Source organism: Eretmochelys imbricata, chromosome 13 (genome assembly GCF_965152235.1).
Source record: "Eretmochelys imbricata isolate rEreImb1 chromosome 13, rEreImb1.hap1, whole genome shotgun sequence".
NCBI classification, from domain to species: domain Eukaryota; kingdom Metazoa; phylum Chordata; order Testudines; family Cheloniidae; genus Eretmochelys; species Eretmochelys imbricata.
This window is the reverse complement of record NC_135584.1, coordinates 2714712-2730664: the sequence shown is the minus strand read 5'-3', so window position 1 is coordinate 2730664 and position 15953 is coordinate 2714712. Positions and strand designations below refer to the sequence as shown.

Here is a 15953-nt window from a genome sequence, read left to right as displayed (position 1 = left end):
CCCCCCCCGCCCCTTCCTCCCCTGCCTGAGCCTGCCTGCGTCAGGGACTCTTACAGCGTCTCCGGCTCTGGGGGGGCGTCTGTCTGGGAACTGGCCCCCTGCCAGCTTGCTGGAGGGATCCATTCCAGCCCACACAGTCCTGCCTCCAAAGTACTCGGCCGTGAGGGCTCTGGGTGGGAGGGGGAGCATGGGGGTTGAGCAGCTGGATTTCTGGGTGCCCCCTCGGAGGCTGCGCGCTGGCAGGCGGCGGGGGGCCCTGCAGGGTGGTATGTTCTCCCACAATCCCACGTCTGTGCAGCTGAGTTGTTCTAGAATAAGAGTCCTGCTGGCCTGGGCAGTGTGTGCTGGCCCCATGCCCAGAACCCTGCACAAGCTGCACATCGGGGACGCCTGTTGCCTCCATTTCCCAGCTGGCTGCTGCCCGCCCTGCCTCGTCCTGCAGTAAGTACACACGGCCCTGCGTGCTCTGGTGCCGACTGAGGCAGCCGGAGGCCCAGCGACCCGGCACTGTCCTCACGTGTGAGGCCGGGGGCTGCAGGATTTCGGGGCTGGGCCGCGAACGGAGGGGGCCGGATGGTTCTTGGGGCAGGGACGCCGAGCTGCACCTTGGAGAGCGGCCTGGCCCCCACCCGCTGCAGAGGGCGACGGGCAGCTTTCACCCACGCTGGCTCGGGTGGAAATCGCCTGCAAAAGTGCCTGGCCCCCTCCCCATGCGCGCGAGGGGCCGATTCTGGCAGAGGGAGATGGGCTGGTCCCTAAGGCAGGAGCGGGGCAGTATCTAAAGCCACAGGACTGAAGGGGCGTCCCAGGCTCCCCCTACACGCCTGGCATTTTGGGGGGGGGAGGGGGAAATCCCTTCGGCTCTGACATCAGTGTCTAGTGCACTTGGGTGATCCCCACCCCCGGCCGCCCCCCTCAGGGGGGAGCAGCCCCAGTTCCCACTGCCCCCAATGTTGGCCAAGGGCTGGGGGCCTTTGTACCATACCTGCGGGCCCGTCCCTGTACCTTTGCCCATGTGATTTAGCCGTGTCCTGCTAGTAGAGGTCAGACAGGACGGGGCCCTGCCAAGTCCCAGTTGCCTTATTTAGACCGTGGAGACCGAGGCAGCTGTGACGCCCCGAGCTGAAGGGCACAGAGCCCTCCCCGGGGCGGGGCACTGAGCAGCGAGTGCCCAGGTTCTGCAGCGTGGGGGCCATAGGCATGGCCAGTGCCAGGCTGGCATCGCAGGGTGGGCTGCCATTAGAGGTAGGGCTGCCACCGCTGAGCTACAAAGAACCCGGGATCGTCGGGTGCCCAGACAACCGGCCAGCTGGCAGCATGCGCTGAGCCGGCTGGCACACTGCCCAGCACAGCTCCCTCGACCCAGGGGCGAGCCTGGGGAAACCTGGCCAGGTGGCACCCCTCAAGGCTGCTGACCCCACAGCAGGCAGGCCTGTGCTTCTGCCTGCCCACCGGGGGCGCGAGGACAGCAGCTGCGCTCCTGGGCCCCGGGAGTGGAGCAGAGGCTGGTGCTAGCAGGGGAGAAAGCTGGAGGCAGAGCGGCCTGGTACGTAACAGGAGACTGAGTCTGGTCAGGCCCGGGCTGGAGCGGCTTGCAATGAAGGCGACACCTGCCTTGCACGCCCGGCGCGTGCAGCCAGCCGGGAAGGGCACTCGCGGGCTGGGCCTGGGACACGCTGTTCTGGCACTGCGGGGACCAGGAGCAGGGACGCTCCGGCAGCCTTCCTCCAAGCCTCGACGGGCCCCTCCCAAATGCCAGTGCTCCCAACACCCCCACTCAGGTCTTGCAGGTGGGGAAACTGAGGCATGGGGGGGGCGTGCCTGGCCCAGTGTCACCCAAGGAGTCAGTGGCAGAGCCAGGAACAGAACCCAGGTACCTGTGCCAGCTCCCAGGGCTGCTGCTCATGCCTTTGCCCCCTGGAAGCGGGTTCGGGATACAGTCCTGCCTCTTTCCAGAGCAGAGTTACCTGAGACGGGATCCTCCGCCCCTCCGCTCTGGGGACAAGACCTCTGGAGCTACCTGTGCTGGGGAGGGCCGGCCAGCCCCAGGGACGGTCCCTCCCTCCCCTGCCACCAGGGGCACCAAGCGATTTGAGCCAGCTGGGCTCTGCAGCCCCCAGCCTTTCACCATGAGCCTGATGCTGCCATGGGGGAGGGGAGGGACATGAGCACGGGGTCAGTCCACGGGGTGCCGGGGCACTGACCAGCCAGGCTCCCGACCGCTGCCAATCGGCCAGCACCGGGGAGCAAAGGCTGGCCTTCGCTACGTACGACCTGCTGGGGACAGCCCACGCGCGGCTAAAGGCTGTGGCGGCAGGATGCTGGGTGAGGAGATCGTGGATTCGAGCCAGACTGCGGGGTTCTCCTGGGTGAGGGGCTGCCGGTGCAGGTCCTTGGGGTGCAGCTGGGTGGTGCTCTAGTCTCCCCCCTTGTACGGCACAGCACAGCCCACCCTCGTGACAGAGGTCCCCATGCTTTGATCCCACAGATGCTCTCGCTGCCGGCCCTGCGCGTGGGCACCCTGGCCAGGAGAGGAGTCCTGGGCACTGCCAGCATCAGAGCAGCACATGGCCATAGCGGACATGGTAAGAGCCATTCCCTTGCCGAACGCCCCTGCAAGCCAGCTCTGGGGGCCCAGGGGAGCCAGTGGAGACTCTGACGGTCACCTCCTGCCTTTCTCTTGGGGCAGTGGCAGGGGCAGCCTCACGGGCTCTGTTTTCCATGTCAGGCAGAGGAGGGAGACGGGTGCTGGAGCTGCGGCTCCAGCTGAGCTCCCTCCGGAGGGCTGCGTAAGCAGCCTTGCACGCACCCTGGGGAACCGTGGATCTCCGCAGTGCAGGCCAACCTGCTTTGCAGTCTGCCTCCAGCCGGGGCTGCTGGCCCTTTGGAGGCAAAAACTCCTGGCTTCAGTCCTGACACTGCAGTTAAACCCCTGCGGCTGGCTCAGATCAGCTAACTCGAGCTGGCAGGGCTCAGCCTGCAGGACTGTGAAACTGCGGAGCTCAAGCAGGAGGCTGGGCTCTCCGACCCAACGTTGCCCGCACAGCCGGAGCCCGAACAGCTACGCTGCAATTGTACAGCCCTGCAGCCCAAGCCCTGCGCCCCGGAGTCTGCTGACCTAGTCACGTGCAGGTGTGTTGTTTGGTGCAGACCCAATTATTCCCAGTAATACCCTGAGGGGCCAACTCTACACTTCGGGGAACAGGGAGTGGATTCCTTCCTGATCCCTGCATGCAAACTGCTTCCACCCTGGAGCATGGGACTTGGTGCCTCTAACCTGGCACTTCCCCAGCATCAGTATTCTCTAGGCCGCAGAGCACTGCACAAGGACTACGTGGGTGAACTGTAGCCTGAATAACTGAACATTTTGCTCATAAAATGACTCAATTCTCTCTCAAGTCCTGCTCCGGTCTGAGGCCGATGTGCCCCAGGGCTCAGCCCACCAGACCTGGAGGAACTCCTGGCCCTATTGAAGTCCTTGGGGGTTTTGCCTCTGACACCAATGGGGCCAGAATTTCAGCCCAGTGGCTGGAGCTCTTCAGTCAGTTCTCCTACGGCAGATATTTGCTTGCTCAAAAGTGCTCATATTGCAGCTGCTTGTGATTCTTTCTCCCGTAGGGATGGGGCTACTTGTTAACTTCCTGGCTATCACAGCGTCCTGGTTCCGTTTAGCCCCGTGGGACCTAGCGAATAGAACAAACTCGGGGGTGTAGTGCTGGGGAAGGCCCCTGACTGGTAACCGGCAGAGACGGGATGTATAAAGTGGGCCTGGAAAGACAGTAGGCTTTACTCTTCTTCTCCTTTCTGCATCTTTTTACATTAGAAATTAGGGTCCTATGTGGCCAAGAAGACTGAGTGGAGAAATGAGGCCACCCCAAGAACGAAAGTTGAGCAGCTCTGCAGGATTGGGCTTTTTAGTCAGACTGCATCAAACGATAAGCACACATTTAACTTCAGTGCGTAACTCACGCTTGGGAGAAAGGAAGTCTTTGTTAAAGATTCAATTAAGGTGTGAGCACTTGCCCAACACATCCTTTAACACTACCCGCAAACTCAGGGAAAATCACAGGTCATCTACTCCAGTCTGCTGTGCTGAGGCAGGACTAGGTATTACCTAGACCGTCTCTGACAGGTGTTTGTCCAACCTGCTCTTAAAAATCCCCAATGATGGAGATTCCACAACCGCCGTTGGTAATTTGTTTTGAGTGCTTAACTAAGCTGACAGGTAGGAAGTTTTTCATGATGTGTAACCTAAATCTCTCTTGCTGTAATTCAAGCCCATTATTTCTTGTCCTGTCCTCAATGGTTAAGGAGAACAATTTATTACCCTCCTCCTTGTAACAAGCTTTTATGTACTTGAAACTTGCTGTTATCATGTGCTCCTTCGCTTTTCTTTCTCTGGACTAAGCAAACCCAATTTTTTCAATCTTCCTTCATCTGCCATGTTTTCCTTTAATTGTTTTTGTTGTTCTCCACTGGACTGTCTTCAATATGTCCACATCTTTCCCGAAGTGTGGTGCCCAGAATTGGACACAATACTCCAGTTGAGGCCTTACCAGTGCTGAGCAGAGCGGAAGAATTACTTCTCGTATCTTGCTTACAACACAACACATCCCAGAATGGGTTTTGCAACTGTATCATACTGGTAACTCATATTTACCTTGTGATCCCTATGACCCCAGATTTTTCTGCAGTACTCCTTCCTAGGCAGTCATTTCCCATTTTGTATTTGTGCAAATTGCTTATTCCTTAAGTGTAGTACTTCGTATTTGTCCTTATTGAATTTCATCCTATTTATTTCAGACCATTTCTCCAGTTTGTCCAGATCAGTTTGAATTCTAATCCTGTTCTACAAATGGCTCGCAACCCCTCCCAGTTGGGTATCATCCACAAACTTTATAAGTGTACTCTCGATGCCATTATCCAAGTCATAGATGAAGATATTGAACAGAACCAGACCCAGGACAGATCCCCGAGGGACCCCACTCGATCTGCCCTTCCAGCCTGAATGCAAACCATTGATAACTATTCTCCAAGTACAATTTTCCAAGCAGTTTTGCACCCGCCTTACAGCAGGTCCATCTAGGCTGTATTTCTCTAGTTAGTTTATGAGATGGTCACGTGAGACAGTATCAAAAGCCTCACTAAAGTCAAACTATATCACAGCTGCTGCTTTCCTCCTATTCACAAGGACTGTTACCTGTCAAAGAAGGATATTAGGTTGATTTGACATGATTTGTTCGTGACAAAAACATATTGACTGTCACCGTATTTCCTTCTAGGTGCTTACAGATTGATTGATTGCTCCATTATCTTTCTGGCACTGAAGTTAAACTGACTGGTCTATAATTCCCCAGGTTGTCCTTGTTCCTCTTTTTATGCCCTTTTCCAGTCCTCTGGGTTCTCTCCCATCCCCCACAAGTTCTCAGAGATAACTGCTAATGGCTCAGAGATCTCTTCAGCCGATTCCTTGAGCATGCTAGGATGCGTTTCATCAGGTCCTGCTGACTTGAAAACATCTAACGTGTTTAAGTAATTCTTAACTTGTTCTTTTTGTATTTTAGTTTCAGATCCCACCCCACTTACCCTGATGTTCGCTAGGTTAGTCGTCCGATCACTGCTAACTTGTATGGTGAAAACCGAAACAAAAAGGGCATTTGACGCTTCGGCCAATGCTGCGTTTTGTTATTGTCTCCCCCCCACTCCTCCAATCCTTGGGTACTCCTGAAATCACCAGGGTAAAAAAAAAAAAAAAAAAAAAAGACAACAAATGTTAAACGCCTTGTAGCCACGCCTCTCAGCCTGCTCTCCCTCCATCAACAAGTGGAAATTAGCCGCAAGCCCAATTCTCAGTCCCATGCTGGCCACCTGCAGCAGCTTTCAAGTGCTATTCCCAGTTTATCCACAAGATGGCACCAGTGCCCGTTTCCCACAAACAGCTCCTTGTTTTACCCTTTTCAGAGCAGCAGCCGTGTTAGTCTGTATCCGCAAAAAGAACAGGAGGACTTGTGGCACCTTAGAGACTAACCCATTTATTTGAGCATAAGCTTTCGTGAGCTACAGCTCACTTCATCAGATGCATGCAGTGGAAAATACAGTGGGGAGATTTATATACACAGAGAACATGAAACAATGGGTGTCACCATACAGACTGTTCCAGCAGTTGACAAGGTGTGAGGAACAGTGGAGGGGAAATATAAATGGCCCACCTTGATTATCACTACAAAAGGGTTTTTTTCCCCTCCTGCTGGAAATAGCTCACCTTACCTGATCACTCTCGTTCCAGGGTTCAGAGGAGCAGCCGTGTCACTCTGTATCCGCAAAAAGAACAGGAGGTCTTGTGGCACCTTAGAGACGAACCCATTTATTTGAGCGTGAGCTTTCGTGAGCTTCATGCATCCGATGAAGTGAGCGGTAGCTCACGAAAGCTTATGCTCAGATAAATGTGTTCGTCTCTAAGGTGCCACAAGACCTCCTGTTCTCTTCTCGTCACAGTCTGTATGGTGACACCCATTGTTTCATGTTCTCTGTGTACATAAATCTCCCCACTGTATTTTCCACTGCATGCATCCGATGAAGTGAGCTGTAGCTCACGAAAGCTCATGCTCAAATAAATTGGTTAGTCTCTAAGGTGCCACAAGTCCTCCTTTTCTTTTTGTTTTACCCTGTTAACCCCTTAGGCCCTGCCCCATTAACTAGTTGCTGTGTGTATCTTGCTCAGCTGGAGCATGGAGATAAGACTGGTCAAGTTCCCTGTAGAGCCCTGGGCCGGGGCTGAGGTCACGCTGGTCAGACCCTGTACAGATGGACGCTCCTGCCCGGCTGGCCTTCCTACGGCACTGAGGAATGGGGGGCCTTCGAAGAAGAGGGGTCAGGGCACTGGGGGCAGCGGTGGGGATGTGCTGGGGCTTTTCTGAGGCCAGTCTCTGCCATCTCGCTCTCCAGTGGCGACTCAAGAGGACATGTCGGTGCCCCGGTACTACGACAAGCGCAGCTCCCCGCTCCCCGACGTCCCTTACTGCAAGGAGCTGGGCGCGGAGCAGAAGGCCCTGAAGGAGAAGGAGAAGGGATCATGGAAGCAGCTAAGCAACGAGGAGAAAGTGGCCCGTAAGCAGGAGGGGGCAGAAGCCCTGTTGCTGGGGTGGGAACGGGAGAGTGGGGAGGTCATGGCACCAGTAGGGGGATGGTCTGGTCAGTTACCTCCCCCCATCCTCTCTGCGCAGCGTCCAGCTTCTGCTTGTGGGCTGGGGGGCTGCCTGGGGACCGAGCAGGCCTGCGTCTGGGACACAGCGGTGGAGGGACAGGAAGTGCTGCAGGACCCAGGGAACTGGGCGGGCCAGGGCCTCGGAAGCCAGTGAGTGTCCTGGATCGGTTAGGGGCGGGAGAGCCTGGTCTAGTCCTACAGGGCCTAGCCTGGCTGAGGGGCTTTGTGAATGTGCTGGGAACTGGGGTCTGGGGTCCGCTTACAGAGTATGTGCAGGGTGAATACCCCATGCCCCATTCTGGCTGAGGGACGGAGGTGCTGGGCTATTCAGGAGTGTTCCAATCAGCTAAACCGTTGCACACACAAACATCATAACCACACCTCTCCTGACCATGGTATTAGAGATCTCCCCAGCCCGGCATTACTGTAGGTCTGCTTCATTTAAAGGAAGGAAACTTGCACCATCCATTGTCTTTGAGTGTGCGATTACTGAGGAACATCCCTGGGCTCCCTCATGGTCTGTACCTGGAGCCCTGGGCTTCTGGCGTTGGCTGAGATCAGCACTGGCATATGCAGAGTTGGATTCCCCCCAGATATCCCTAGCTCTGAGCCCCATCCTGCCAGTTGCAGCCTCCCCAACCCTGCTGACTTCAGCTGGAGCAAAGGGTGCCCAGCATCTGGCAGGGTCAGGCTCCAGTCATCAGAGCTCCCACATATGCCAGGCCTCCAGTTGGTGATCAAACCCAGTGCCAGTGGAAATTTTAACCAGGTGTTTAAGTTGCTGAGGCCCAAAAGCCTCTGAAAAGTCAGAGCCAGGGAGTGGCTCCCTACCCTTCCACTACCAACATCCTTGTAACTTGCATTCTCCGCTCAGCCATTAGTTGACATACCAGGTATACCAGCTGGTGTAATGCCTTAAATACGCTGCTCCCCCAGCTGGAGTGTCTGCCAGGGAGGATGCTGTGTCACCCCAGAATTCTTGATCACAAGAGGAGCCAGACAAAGCCAGCCAGCAGTTTATCGATAGAGCTTTGTCCTGAGCAGGCAGCAGCCGAACAGTTAAATCTGTTCCAGGTCAATGAATCTAGTCACTGGGGAGTGAGCAAATATTGCACCCGCCTGCATCTGAGCTAGCCCAAGGAAGCTCTGTGCACATGACAACCTGCTGGCAACCCCTGTTTAACTGGCCTTTTACACCGGGACAAAACTTACAACCAAGAGCATGGAAACACTAAACCCCAGCCCCACCCCAAATCTGCGTGAAATACACAGGCTTCCTCGGTTAGATAGGAACCAGGGGTGGCTGAAGGGCTGGAAGTGTGGAAAGAGAATCAACCACATAGATGGATACACATAGCCACAAAGGGCTGATACGTCGGCTGGGTAACAGCGGTAACCATGAACTGGGCTCTGTCCTGACCAGACGCTGCCTCCTCAGCATGGCTGTTAAACGTACAGAGAAAGCTGTTTACAGCCGGGCAAAGCAACTTCCAGGGTCTTCCCTCCCGTATGCTGGTTCCCTACACCATGGAGAACTTAACCCTGGCCTTGGTGTTCTCAAGCATGTCAGTGCCTTAGAAATGCTAATGAATGGGCCCTGGAAAGCATCATCACCACTGCAAAGAAGCCACAGGGAGGGGTGAAATTACTTACCTGATGTCAGATAGCCTGTAGGTGGCAGAGCCCAGCTCTTCTGCTCCCAGACCATGACCCATCCACTGCAGCCCACTCCATCTCCCTCTTGTCAGCATGGTTCTACCACCGTTTCCCTGGTCCAGGTGCAGACGGGTTTGTCTCTAACACCATCATATAGACTCTCCACTGTGCGTCTCCCATACAAAAACTCGTCCTGTTTTCAAGCACTGGGCCAGTTTCACCTTTGCTGCCCTCAGCAGTGGCACTAGTGTAGATGGGCCCTGCTGGCCTCTCCACCATGGTGCTTAACCCTGCTCAGAACAGTGCGAGATGAAGAGACCCCCAACCCCTGGCTCCACCATTGGAGCTGCCCAATGCTGACAGGAGAGCTCCCCAAAACAGACTGCTGCGCGTGGGGCTTCATGCTTGCCCTGCTGGAAGCAGGAGCTGCCCCATTTTTGGGCCATCACAGACGGACGGTCTTGGAAAGCAGACATCTCTGCATTTGCCAAGCAGCAGGAGCCGTTATCCTGGGACAGCCCCTGCAATTTCAGCACTCTTCCCATCTGGATTCATGGTCTAAAAGCTTAAACCATGTCTCTAACCTGCCTATTAACTGCTGTCCAAGTTCTGCAGGAGCAGGCCTGACAATCCATAGACAGCTCCCAGGAGGAAAGGCAGGATGGGACATGCAAGGGACGGGGGCTTGGCCCCAGGAATAGCCTGTGGGAGCAGCAGATGGAATGAAGGGGGCAGAAGGGGCTCAGAGGTTAGCAGCCACCACAAAGCCTTTGCCAGAACTGTCTGTAGTTCCCTTTACAGACAGGATCTGGAGGCAACCTCTGGGCTGCAAAGGCTGTGCTAACATGATCTCTCAAGCAGCCCCCGGGGTGGGTTAGCGGAACGGCTGTCAGAGTGGGCTGGGGTTCTCTGTGCCACCTTAGCCTCACGCCTGTCTCTCTAGTCTATCACCTGAAGTTCAACCAGACCTTCGCACAGATGAACAGGCCATCCAACGAATGGAAGACGGTGCTAGGAGGCATGTTCGTATTCTTTGGCTTCACTGGATTAATCGTGTGGTGGCAGCGAGTCTATGGTAAGGGGGGATGGACCATATGCTTGTAGGACAACCTGTGAGAAGGGACATGGCTGGGAGGCTGTAGTGACTTAATCTACTGCCTATGTAGAGGCTCCCCCTTCAAATCCCCCCCCCCCAATAATTCTGTTCTAGGGGTGTCCCCATGTTCTGCTGCCCAGAACTTCCTGCCCCAGCCTGAGCTGGGATTTGTTAGACACGTCATTCGAAACCTGGCTCTGCTGCCAACCAGGCCTGGACCTGCAACTGGCCACGTGCTCAGGACTGGGATGGGGCAAGTACTGGCAGGGCATGGAACTGGCTGGGGACTGAGGCCCTGGCTTCTGGCACTGGGCATAAAGGGGCTGGAGATGGCGAAGCAGAGCTTGGCGGTGGGAGACGTCTATCCAGCTGGGCATGCCCTGGAGCGGGTCTGCTCTTAACCCTGCTCAGCCCAGGCCCTCTAGAGAACTGACAGCTAGACCCAGCTGGGGCATTAGTCCTCAGATCCCCTGAAAACCCCCTCTGCACTCACCCCCCCCGGTGCACACAGGCTGCAAGAGCCTGGAGGTTTTCTAAGAACCTTCTTTAAAACGGCACCAGGGCCAAACAAACCGCCACAAATATTCTCCCTCAAACCCTTCCCTGGGGAAGCAGCCTGCAATGTAAGCCACCATTCAGCCGGCAGAGGGGGCCTGAGCCAGCAACTCCTAGGAGAGGCCTCTGGCCGCCCGCTGCCCTCAGACCACCGGGCAGTAAACAAGCCTGAGCCAGACCGGCTTGTGCTTCTTGCTGAGGAGGGGCCAGAGGCGGGAGAGGGGCGAGCAGGGGACAGGTGCTGGGCTGGCCTGGTGCCCATGTAATGCCATGGAGTCAGCGACGGTCCCCAGCCCAGCCTGGCCGTGACTGGGGAGGGAAAGGGGGTGGGGGGAGGAGCACAAAGCTGCCCGTGAAATCGATGGGAGCCACCTACAGCTGGAGCCTGGCCGAGTGCGGCCTAGGGCTTCGGCCAGGATGATCCTCACGCCCCGGTGGGAGGGGAGATGGGGAATAACCTGGCCACGGCCCTGGTACGTCGGGTGGAGAAGCAGGCAGGCTGGGTCCTGAACAAACCGGTGCTCTAAGCTCTCCCCTCCCCGTGTCCCCAGTGTTCCCCCCGAAGCCGCACACCCTGACGGAGGAGTGGAAGGCTCAGCAGGTCAAGAGGATGCTGGACATGCGCATGAACCCCATTCAGGGCTTCTCCGCCAAGTGGGATTACGACAAGAACGAGTGGAAGAAGTAGAGGAGACCCTCTCCATCCTCACGGACCCCCCCAGCCCAGGAAGGGGCCAGCGCTGTGGGGGAGAGCCGCTGGAGCAAAGCCACTCTTGCCTCTCTCCCCTACCCTCATCCTTTGCTGGGCTGCCAGCCCCACCCGACCCCCTTGTGCCTTGTCCGAAGCTCTCCCTCTCCCTCTCCTGGTCCTGGGCAGTGAGCTGGCTCCAGTCTGTGCACCGCTCCTCCCGGTCCCACTGGGGGATCCGTCCCGTGGCCTGGCCTATCTCTGGTGAAGGAGCATTTGACATGGTCCATTCCCTGCTCACATGGAATAAAACACTACAGTAAATCCACAGTGTGCAGCTTCCATCTTGTACCTGCCAAAGGGGAGGGGAGGGGAGACCCACTGTTCTCAGCCCCCTCAGAGCCATCCACTCCTGTCCCCCAGGGTACAGCGAGGAACCGTTCAAACTTGCGCTGTTCCTTAAAGCATCACCTGGCCCACAGCAGGCCTACTGTCCTCTTGAGTTACTCGGGTTAAAAGGCTCTTCTCCCTTCCCCGATCTCCAGTTCTTATCTGCTGGGAGGCAGAGATCTAGGCCTGTGTACATGTACACAGAGGAGCCAGCCAGGGTGGGACCCCAGCCATGGGCACTGCAAGAACCCCAGGGCTCATGGGAGCATTTTAATGGAGTTCTGGGAGCCCAGACAGCTCCGTTCCGTCTCCATGCACCCAGCCTGTGCAGCAGCATCGGGCTCAGGCCTTACCCTTGCAGGCCGCTCCAGGTGAATCTCTGCAAGTGCGGATCATTCATTTAGCACGTCACAGGACACATCTTCAGAGCTCCCTGCCAGCAATCCTTGTGGCTCTGGAGCAGGGCGAAACCTACGGGGCTTCTGCCTCTGTGCCCAATGGGAATAAGTGACTCACCTGAGGCAACGAAGGGCCAGAGCAGCGATTGGAACACAGGCATCTTTAGCTCCCAGTGCTGGGCTCTGGCAAACCTCCTGGTTCACAGAGGGAGGTAGGGCCACCCGGGCACCGCTAACCACTACCTCGGCCTGGCCCGGAGGGGCTTGGATAGGCATTCTCCACTTGGACACACTGCGTGGAAAGGCGTTTCCGTGCAGGCAGAGCAGAGAGGACACAGGTGTTTCCACACGACACTGTCTCCACCTGCCATCAGCAGGGCTGGAGCGACTAAGAGCAACCAGCGCCCTGTCTACAGTAGCATTGCACCGGCGGGTGAACTGAAGACAGGGGAGAGAGGAGGGAGCAGCAGTAGCCGCGTTTGGCAGGTGCGCCTCTCAGCAGGGACAGGGCCCTCTCAGCAAGAATCACAGACTACACAGCTCCAACAACAGAGTTTATTAATAGGATTGAGCCTCCACCTGCAAATCAAAGCATTTCAAATGCCCGCCACAAGCTGTGTGGGAGTGACTTCCGCACACAAAGGATCAGGTGGGCCTAACCCCACACTGCCCGGCCAGCACCACCGTGAGAGGCTGAGTCAGGAGCTGAGAGTGCAAGGTGGGTTCTTAGTGTCTATGGGGACTTGCTCTCTTGCCCTGGTTCTCCTGGGGACGGGGGGGTGGGGACCACAATTCTTCAGCCCTGGGGCCTGCCCCGTGCAGAGTGCACAGCAGGTTCCCTGCAGGGTGATGGGGAAGCACTGTCAACGCACATAAATACAGACATACGGTTAACAAAAATAGTATTAGAATATTCACAAGTGAGTAAAACCTACTCTCAGGTATTTACAGCAGAGCACAGGAAATATGTGCAAGGAGCAGGCACCCGCTAGGCTGTCGGGCGTGGACGCTGGACTCCCAGGAGGGGGGGGCGTTTCAAAAGCCAGCTTCACGTTAATGCTTCAGGGAGATGAAATGCCAGACAGGCACTAGCAGGGCCCAGCTCCCCCTCAGCAGCTTGCAGGAGAGAACAGGAGGTGCGAGGCTGCAAGCGGTGCAGAGCACAGCCCTGCCGCAGACCCATCCCCCCATGCAGAGGGAGGGCAGGGCACGTCCCTGTGCTAGGAGCAGGAGATGCCATGCCCTGCGAGGGGGTGAATGCACACTGGAGATGGAATGGCAGCAGGACCAGCATTAGACCAAACGCTGCTGTTACTCAGGCAAGCCCGAAAAACACGGCCGAGCCTAGAGCCGGGCAGGTATCTGACCGAGTGTGCCGCCGCTGAGTGAGTGGGGAGCACTCCAGGGGAGTACCCGCCACCCTGGAGCTAGCAGGGGGCCATCAGCTGGCTCGGAATACTCTGGGGGGAGCTGCCCTGCTCACTGCTAGAGCGTGGCCAGACTTGGAACTCAGCGAAGTGGAACCATGAGGAAGGCGGGCGAGGCCCCTTCTCTCCCTTGCCAGCTGGGCTGCCCCCGGCCGTGCTCTGAGCTTCGGCTCTATTCCAGTGGCCAGGCTCCTCCATCTCCTCAGAGATCAGGTTCCTACTTCCCCCCGGCCCAGGGAAGAGGATGCTACAGCTCCCTGCTCCTGCTGGTTCCCTGTGGGGCAGCATTTGCCCCCACCGCAGTCTCGCTTTATTCCCCCCAACCTGCCAACCCGCCCAGCGGTGAGGAAAGACAGATGGACTCTGCGGCTACCCCAGAGGGTGTGCACAGGAAGGGGGCGGGGCAAGCGGTTCCATGACTGCTGGGGCGACCCCACTTAACTCCTGCCAGGCCCTGGGCAGAGCCGTGTTTACCTCTGCCCTTGCTGCAAGCTACTTGGGCAGCAGCCACTGCGGCTCTCCAGAGAGCGACGCTAGTAGAGGCAGGGAGCAATTAGAAGCCAAACGTAAACACCTTCCATGGGACTGCTGCTGACACAGTGTTTTCTCTGTCCGTGACTCCCCCACCTGGCATTAGCTAGGGGACTCCAAGCAAGAAGAGCAAACTCAGGCATGCCTGGTCCCCAGCAGCGGGAAACCGAGTGGCTATTTCCTGCGCTTTGCAGCCCCAGGCCCATGCTTGGAGCAGCCACGTCTAGTGACTGCCGAAGGGAGCAGCTGAGCTGAGAAACGCGGGGTACCTGCTTGGAACGGTGGGGTGGGGTGCTCGGAGCATGTAGGGAAAAGTGGTAGCCTAGGGCAAAAGGGAAGAAGTCAGCACAGTGTAACTCACTGCAGAAATCTACATTCATAGGGAGAGAACAGCATGAGGATCCCGCTGCACCCATGCCTGGGAACACCGAGCTGGGCCTGACGCCTGTCCCAGCAGAGTGCCCTGAGCGGGGCACAGCCAGCGTAGAGACAGGGCCTTCGGCGCTGGAGCCAGACGCAGCGGGAGAGCAGATTCGGGCGCATGCAGCAGTGCATGGCTCTGGGAGGAGTCTCCTGCAGCACAGGGGAAGGATTAGGACCTTCAGGGCTGGGGAGAGACCTACCGTAAACTCTACCCCTTTACTAGACGAAATGGTCTGAGGTCTGCTAAGGGCAAACCTGGGGACCTGGCTGCACCTAACCTTTTCCTACCAGCTCCAGGCGCCGCACACAACAGCCAAGCAATCGCAGCACCAGCTGACCTCACGAACAGACTGCCCAGGTGGGGAAGCTGCATTGATGGTTAACAGCTCTGCCTCCCTGCCACGCCCACAGCTGGACATGCAGGGCATTCCTGGAACACCCCTCCAAGCACTGGGGGCTCTTCCTAGATATGTACAAAGCCTGCAATGATGGTCCAGCTGTGTAGAAAGGGCGGTGCTTGCCCCTAGAGCCTTACGCTAAACACCTCCACACACACACACACAGACACACACACACACACACACTTGTGTCTCCCCCCTAGCCACCCAGGGGGAGTATGTTTCCACCCACCCATCCCTGCTGTTTGGTGACCTGGGGCACAGGCTGGGGTCCTCAGCAGCCTATGGGGAGCAGCCTGCAGAACAACTGCCTTGGTCTCAGGGCTTTTAAAACCAACAGTAAGAGAAGATTGGGATAAAAGGGAGATGGCGGCACATGGGCCAGAAGAGATCTGTGGGGCAGGAGTCCCCGCCCTTTGAGCCGGGCTGCGGGCAGGGGCGCTGCCCCTTGGAATGATCACGTTGCTCTGGAGTATAGCGTGACGGGTTTTTGCCATTTGCTGCGGGCCCAGGGGAGGAGTCAGTGTCCGGTTACTTGCGGCTCAGCAGAGAGCCCAGCAGGAGCACTCCTGCCAGAGTCGCCCCGGTCAGAAGCCACCTGTTGAACTGCTCCTGGCCTTTCCTGCTCTTGGCAGCAGCGTCATTCCCATAGAGATCCACAAAGCGCTCCTGTGGAGAGAAAGAGAGAGAGAGAGAAAGTTAGGGAGCTGCAGAAGCGTGGGGGAGTAGAGGGGAGGCAGAGCTCACATTTAAACGCCAGACAATGACCAAATGCATGCTCCATCTTGTGAGCAGGAGAGATGGGAGACGAGGAGATTCCTGAACTGCTGCTCCCCGGGGCACTCATCTAGGTTGGAGTCACAAGCCCTGTTCTCGAGTCAGGTGGCTGCCCGAGGTGGGCCCTGCATGAGTTGGTAACAGTGTGAGGGCTCTGCACCGGAAAAGTCTGGCCTAGTCTGTCTAGTCTGCACTAGAAAAGCTTTGCTGGCCTTGATGTGCCAGCAAACCCTCCTGGTACAGACGCAGCTTATACCTACAAAAGACTGTTTGTGCCAGGAAAGCTTATACCGGTTCCCTGAATGAAACCCACAAGGTCATTCCCAAATGACGCCACACACCTCATTCACAGTGACTGGGCCTCCAGGCGCACACACCACGGCACCATTGCAAGTAGCCTCCTACGCTGA

At 57.0% G+C, this 15953-nt stretch overlaps 2 protein-coding genes across 5 annotated transcripts in view; one reads left to right on the top strand and one right to left on the bottom strand.

Moving 5' to 3' along the window:
• Positions 1–295: 295 nt before the first annotated feature.
• Positions 296–11527, top strand: COX4I2 (cytochrome c oxidase subunit 4I2). 2 transcript variants are annotated; one of them, XM_077832139.1, is made up of 5 exons: positions 296–441; positions 2489–2585; positions 6946–7107; positions 9804–9935; positions 11063–11527. In XM_077832139.1, the coding sequence occupies exons 2-5, from the start codon at positions 2489–2491 to the stop codon at positions 11197–11199; spliced, it is 528 nt and encodes a 175-aa protein (XP_077688265.1). In that variant the 5' UTR covers positions 296–441; the 3' UTR covers positions 11200–11527. The 2 variants fall into 2 exon arrangements, with proteins under 2 accessions (XP_077688265.1, XP_077688266.1); XM_077832140.1 differs by lacking the exon at positions 296–441 and adding an exon at positions 1528–1546.
• A 1001-nt stretch (positions 11528–12528) lies between these two features.
• Positions 12529–15953, bottom strand: part of BCL2L1 (BCL2 like 1) — a 31689-nt gene continuing 28264 nt past the window's right edge. For all 3 annotated transcript variants that reach the window (XM_077832601.1, XM_077832600.1, XM_077832602.1), the window contains one exon: positions 12529–15435. In XM_077832601.1, the coding sequence (XP_077688727.1) occupies positions 15298–15435 (138 nt within the window). In that variant the 3' untranslated portion in view covers positions 12529–15297. The remainder of the gene's footprint in view (positions 15436–15953) is intronic.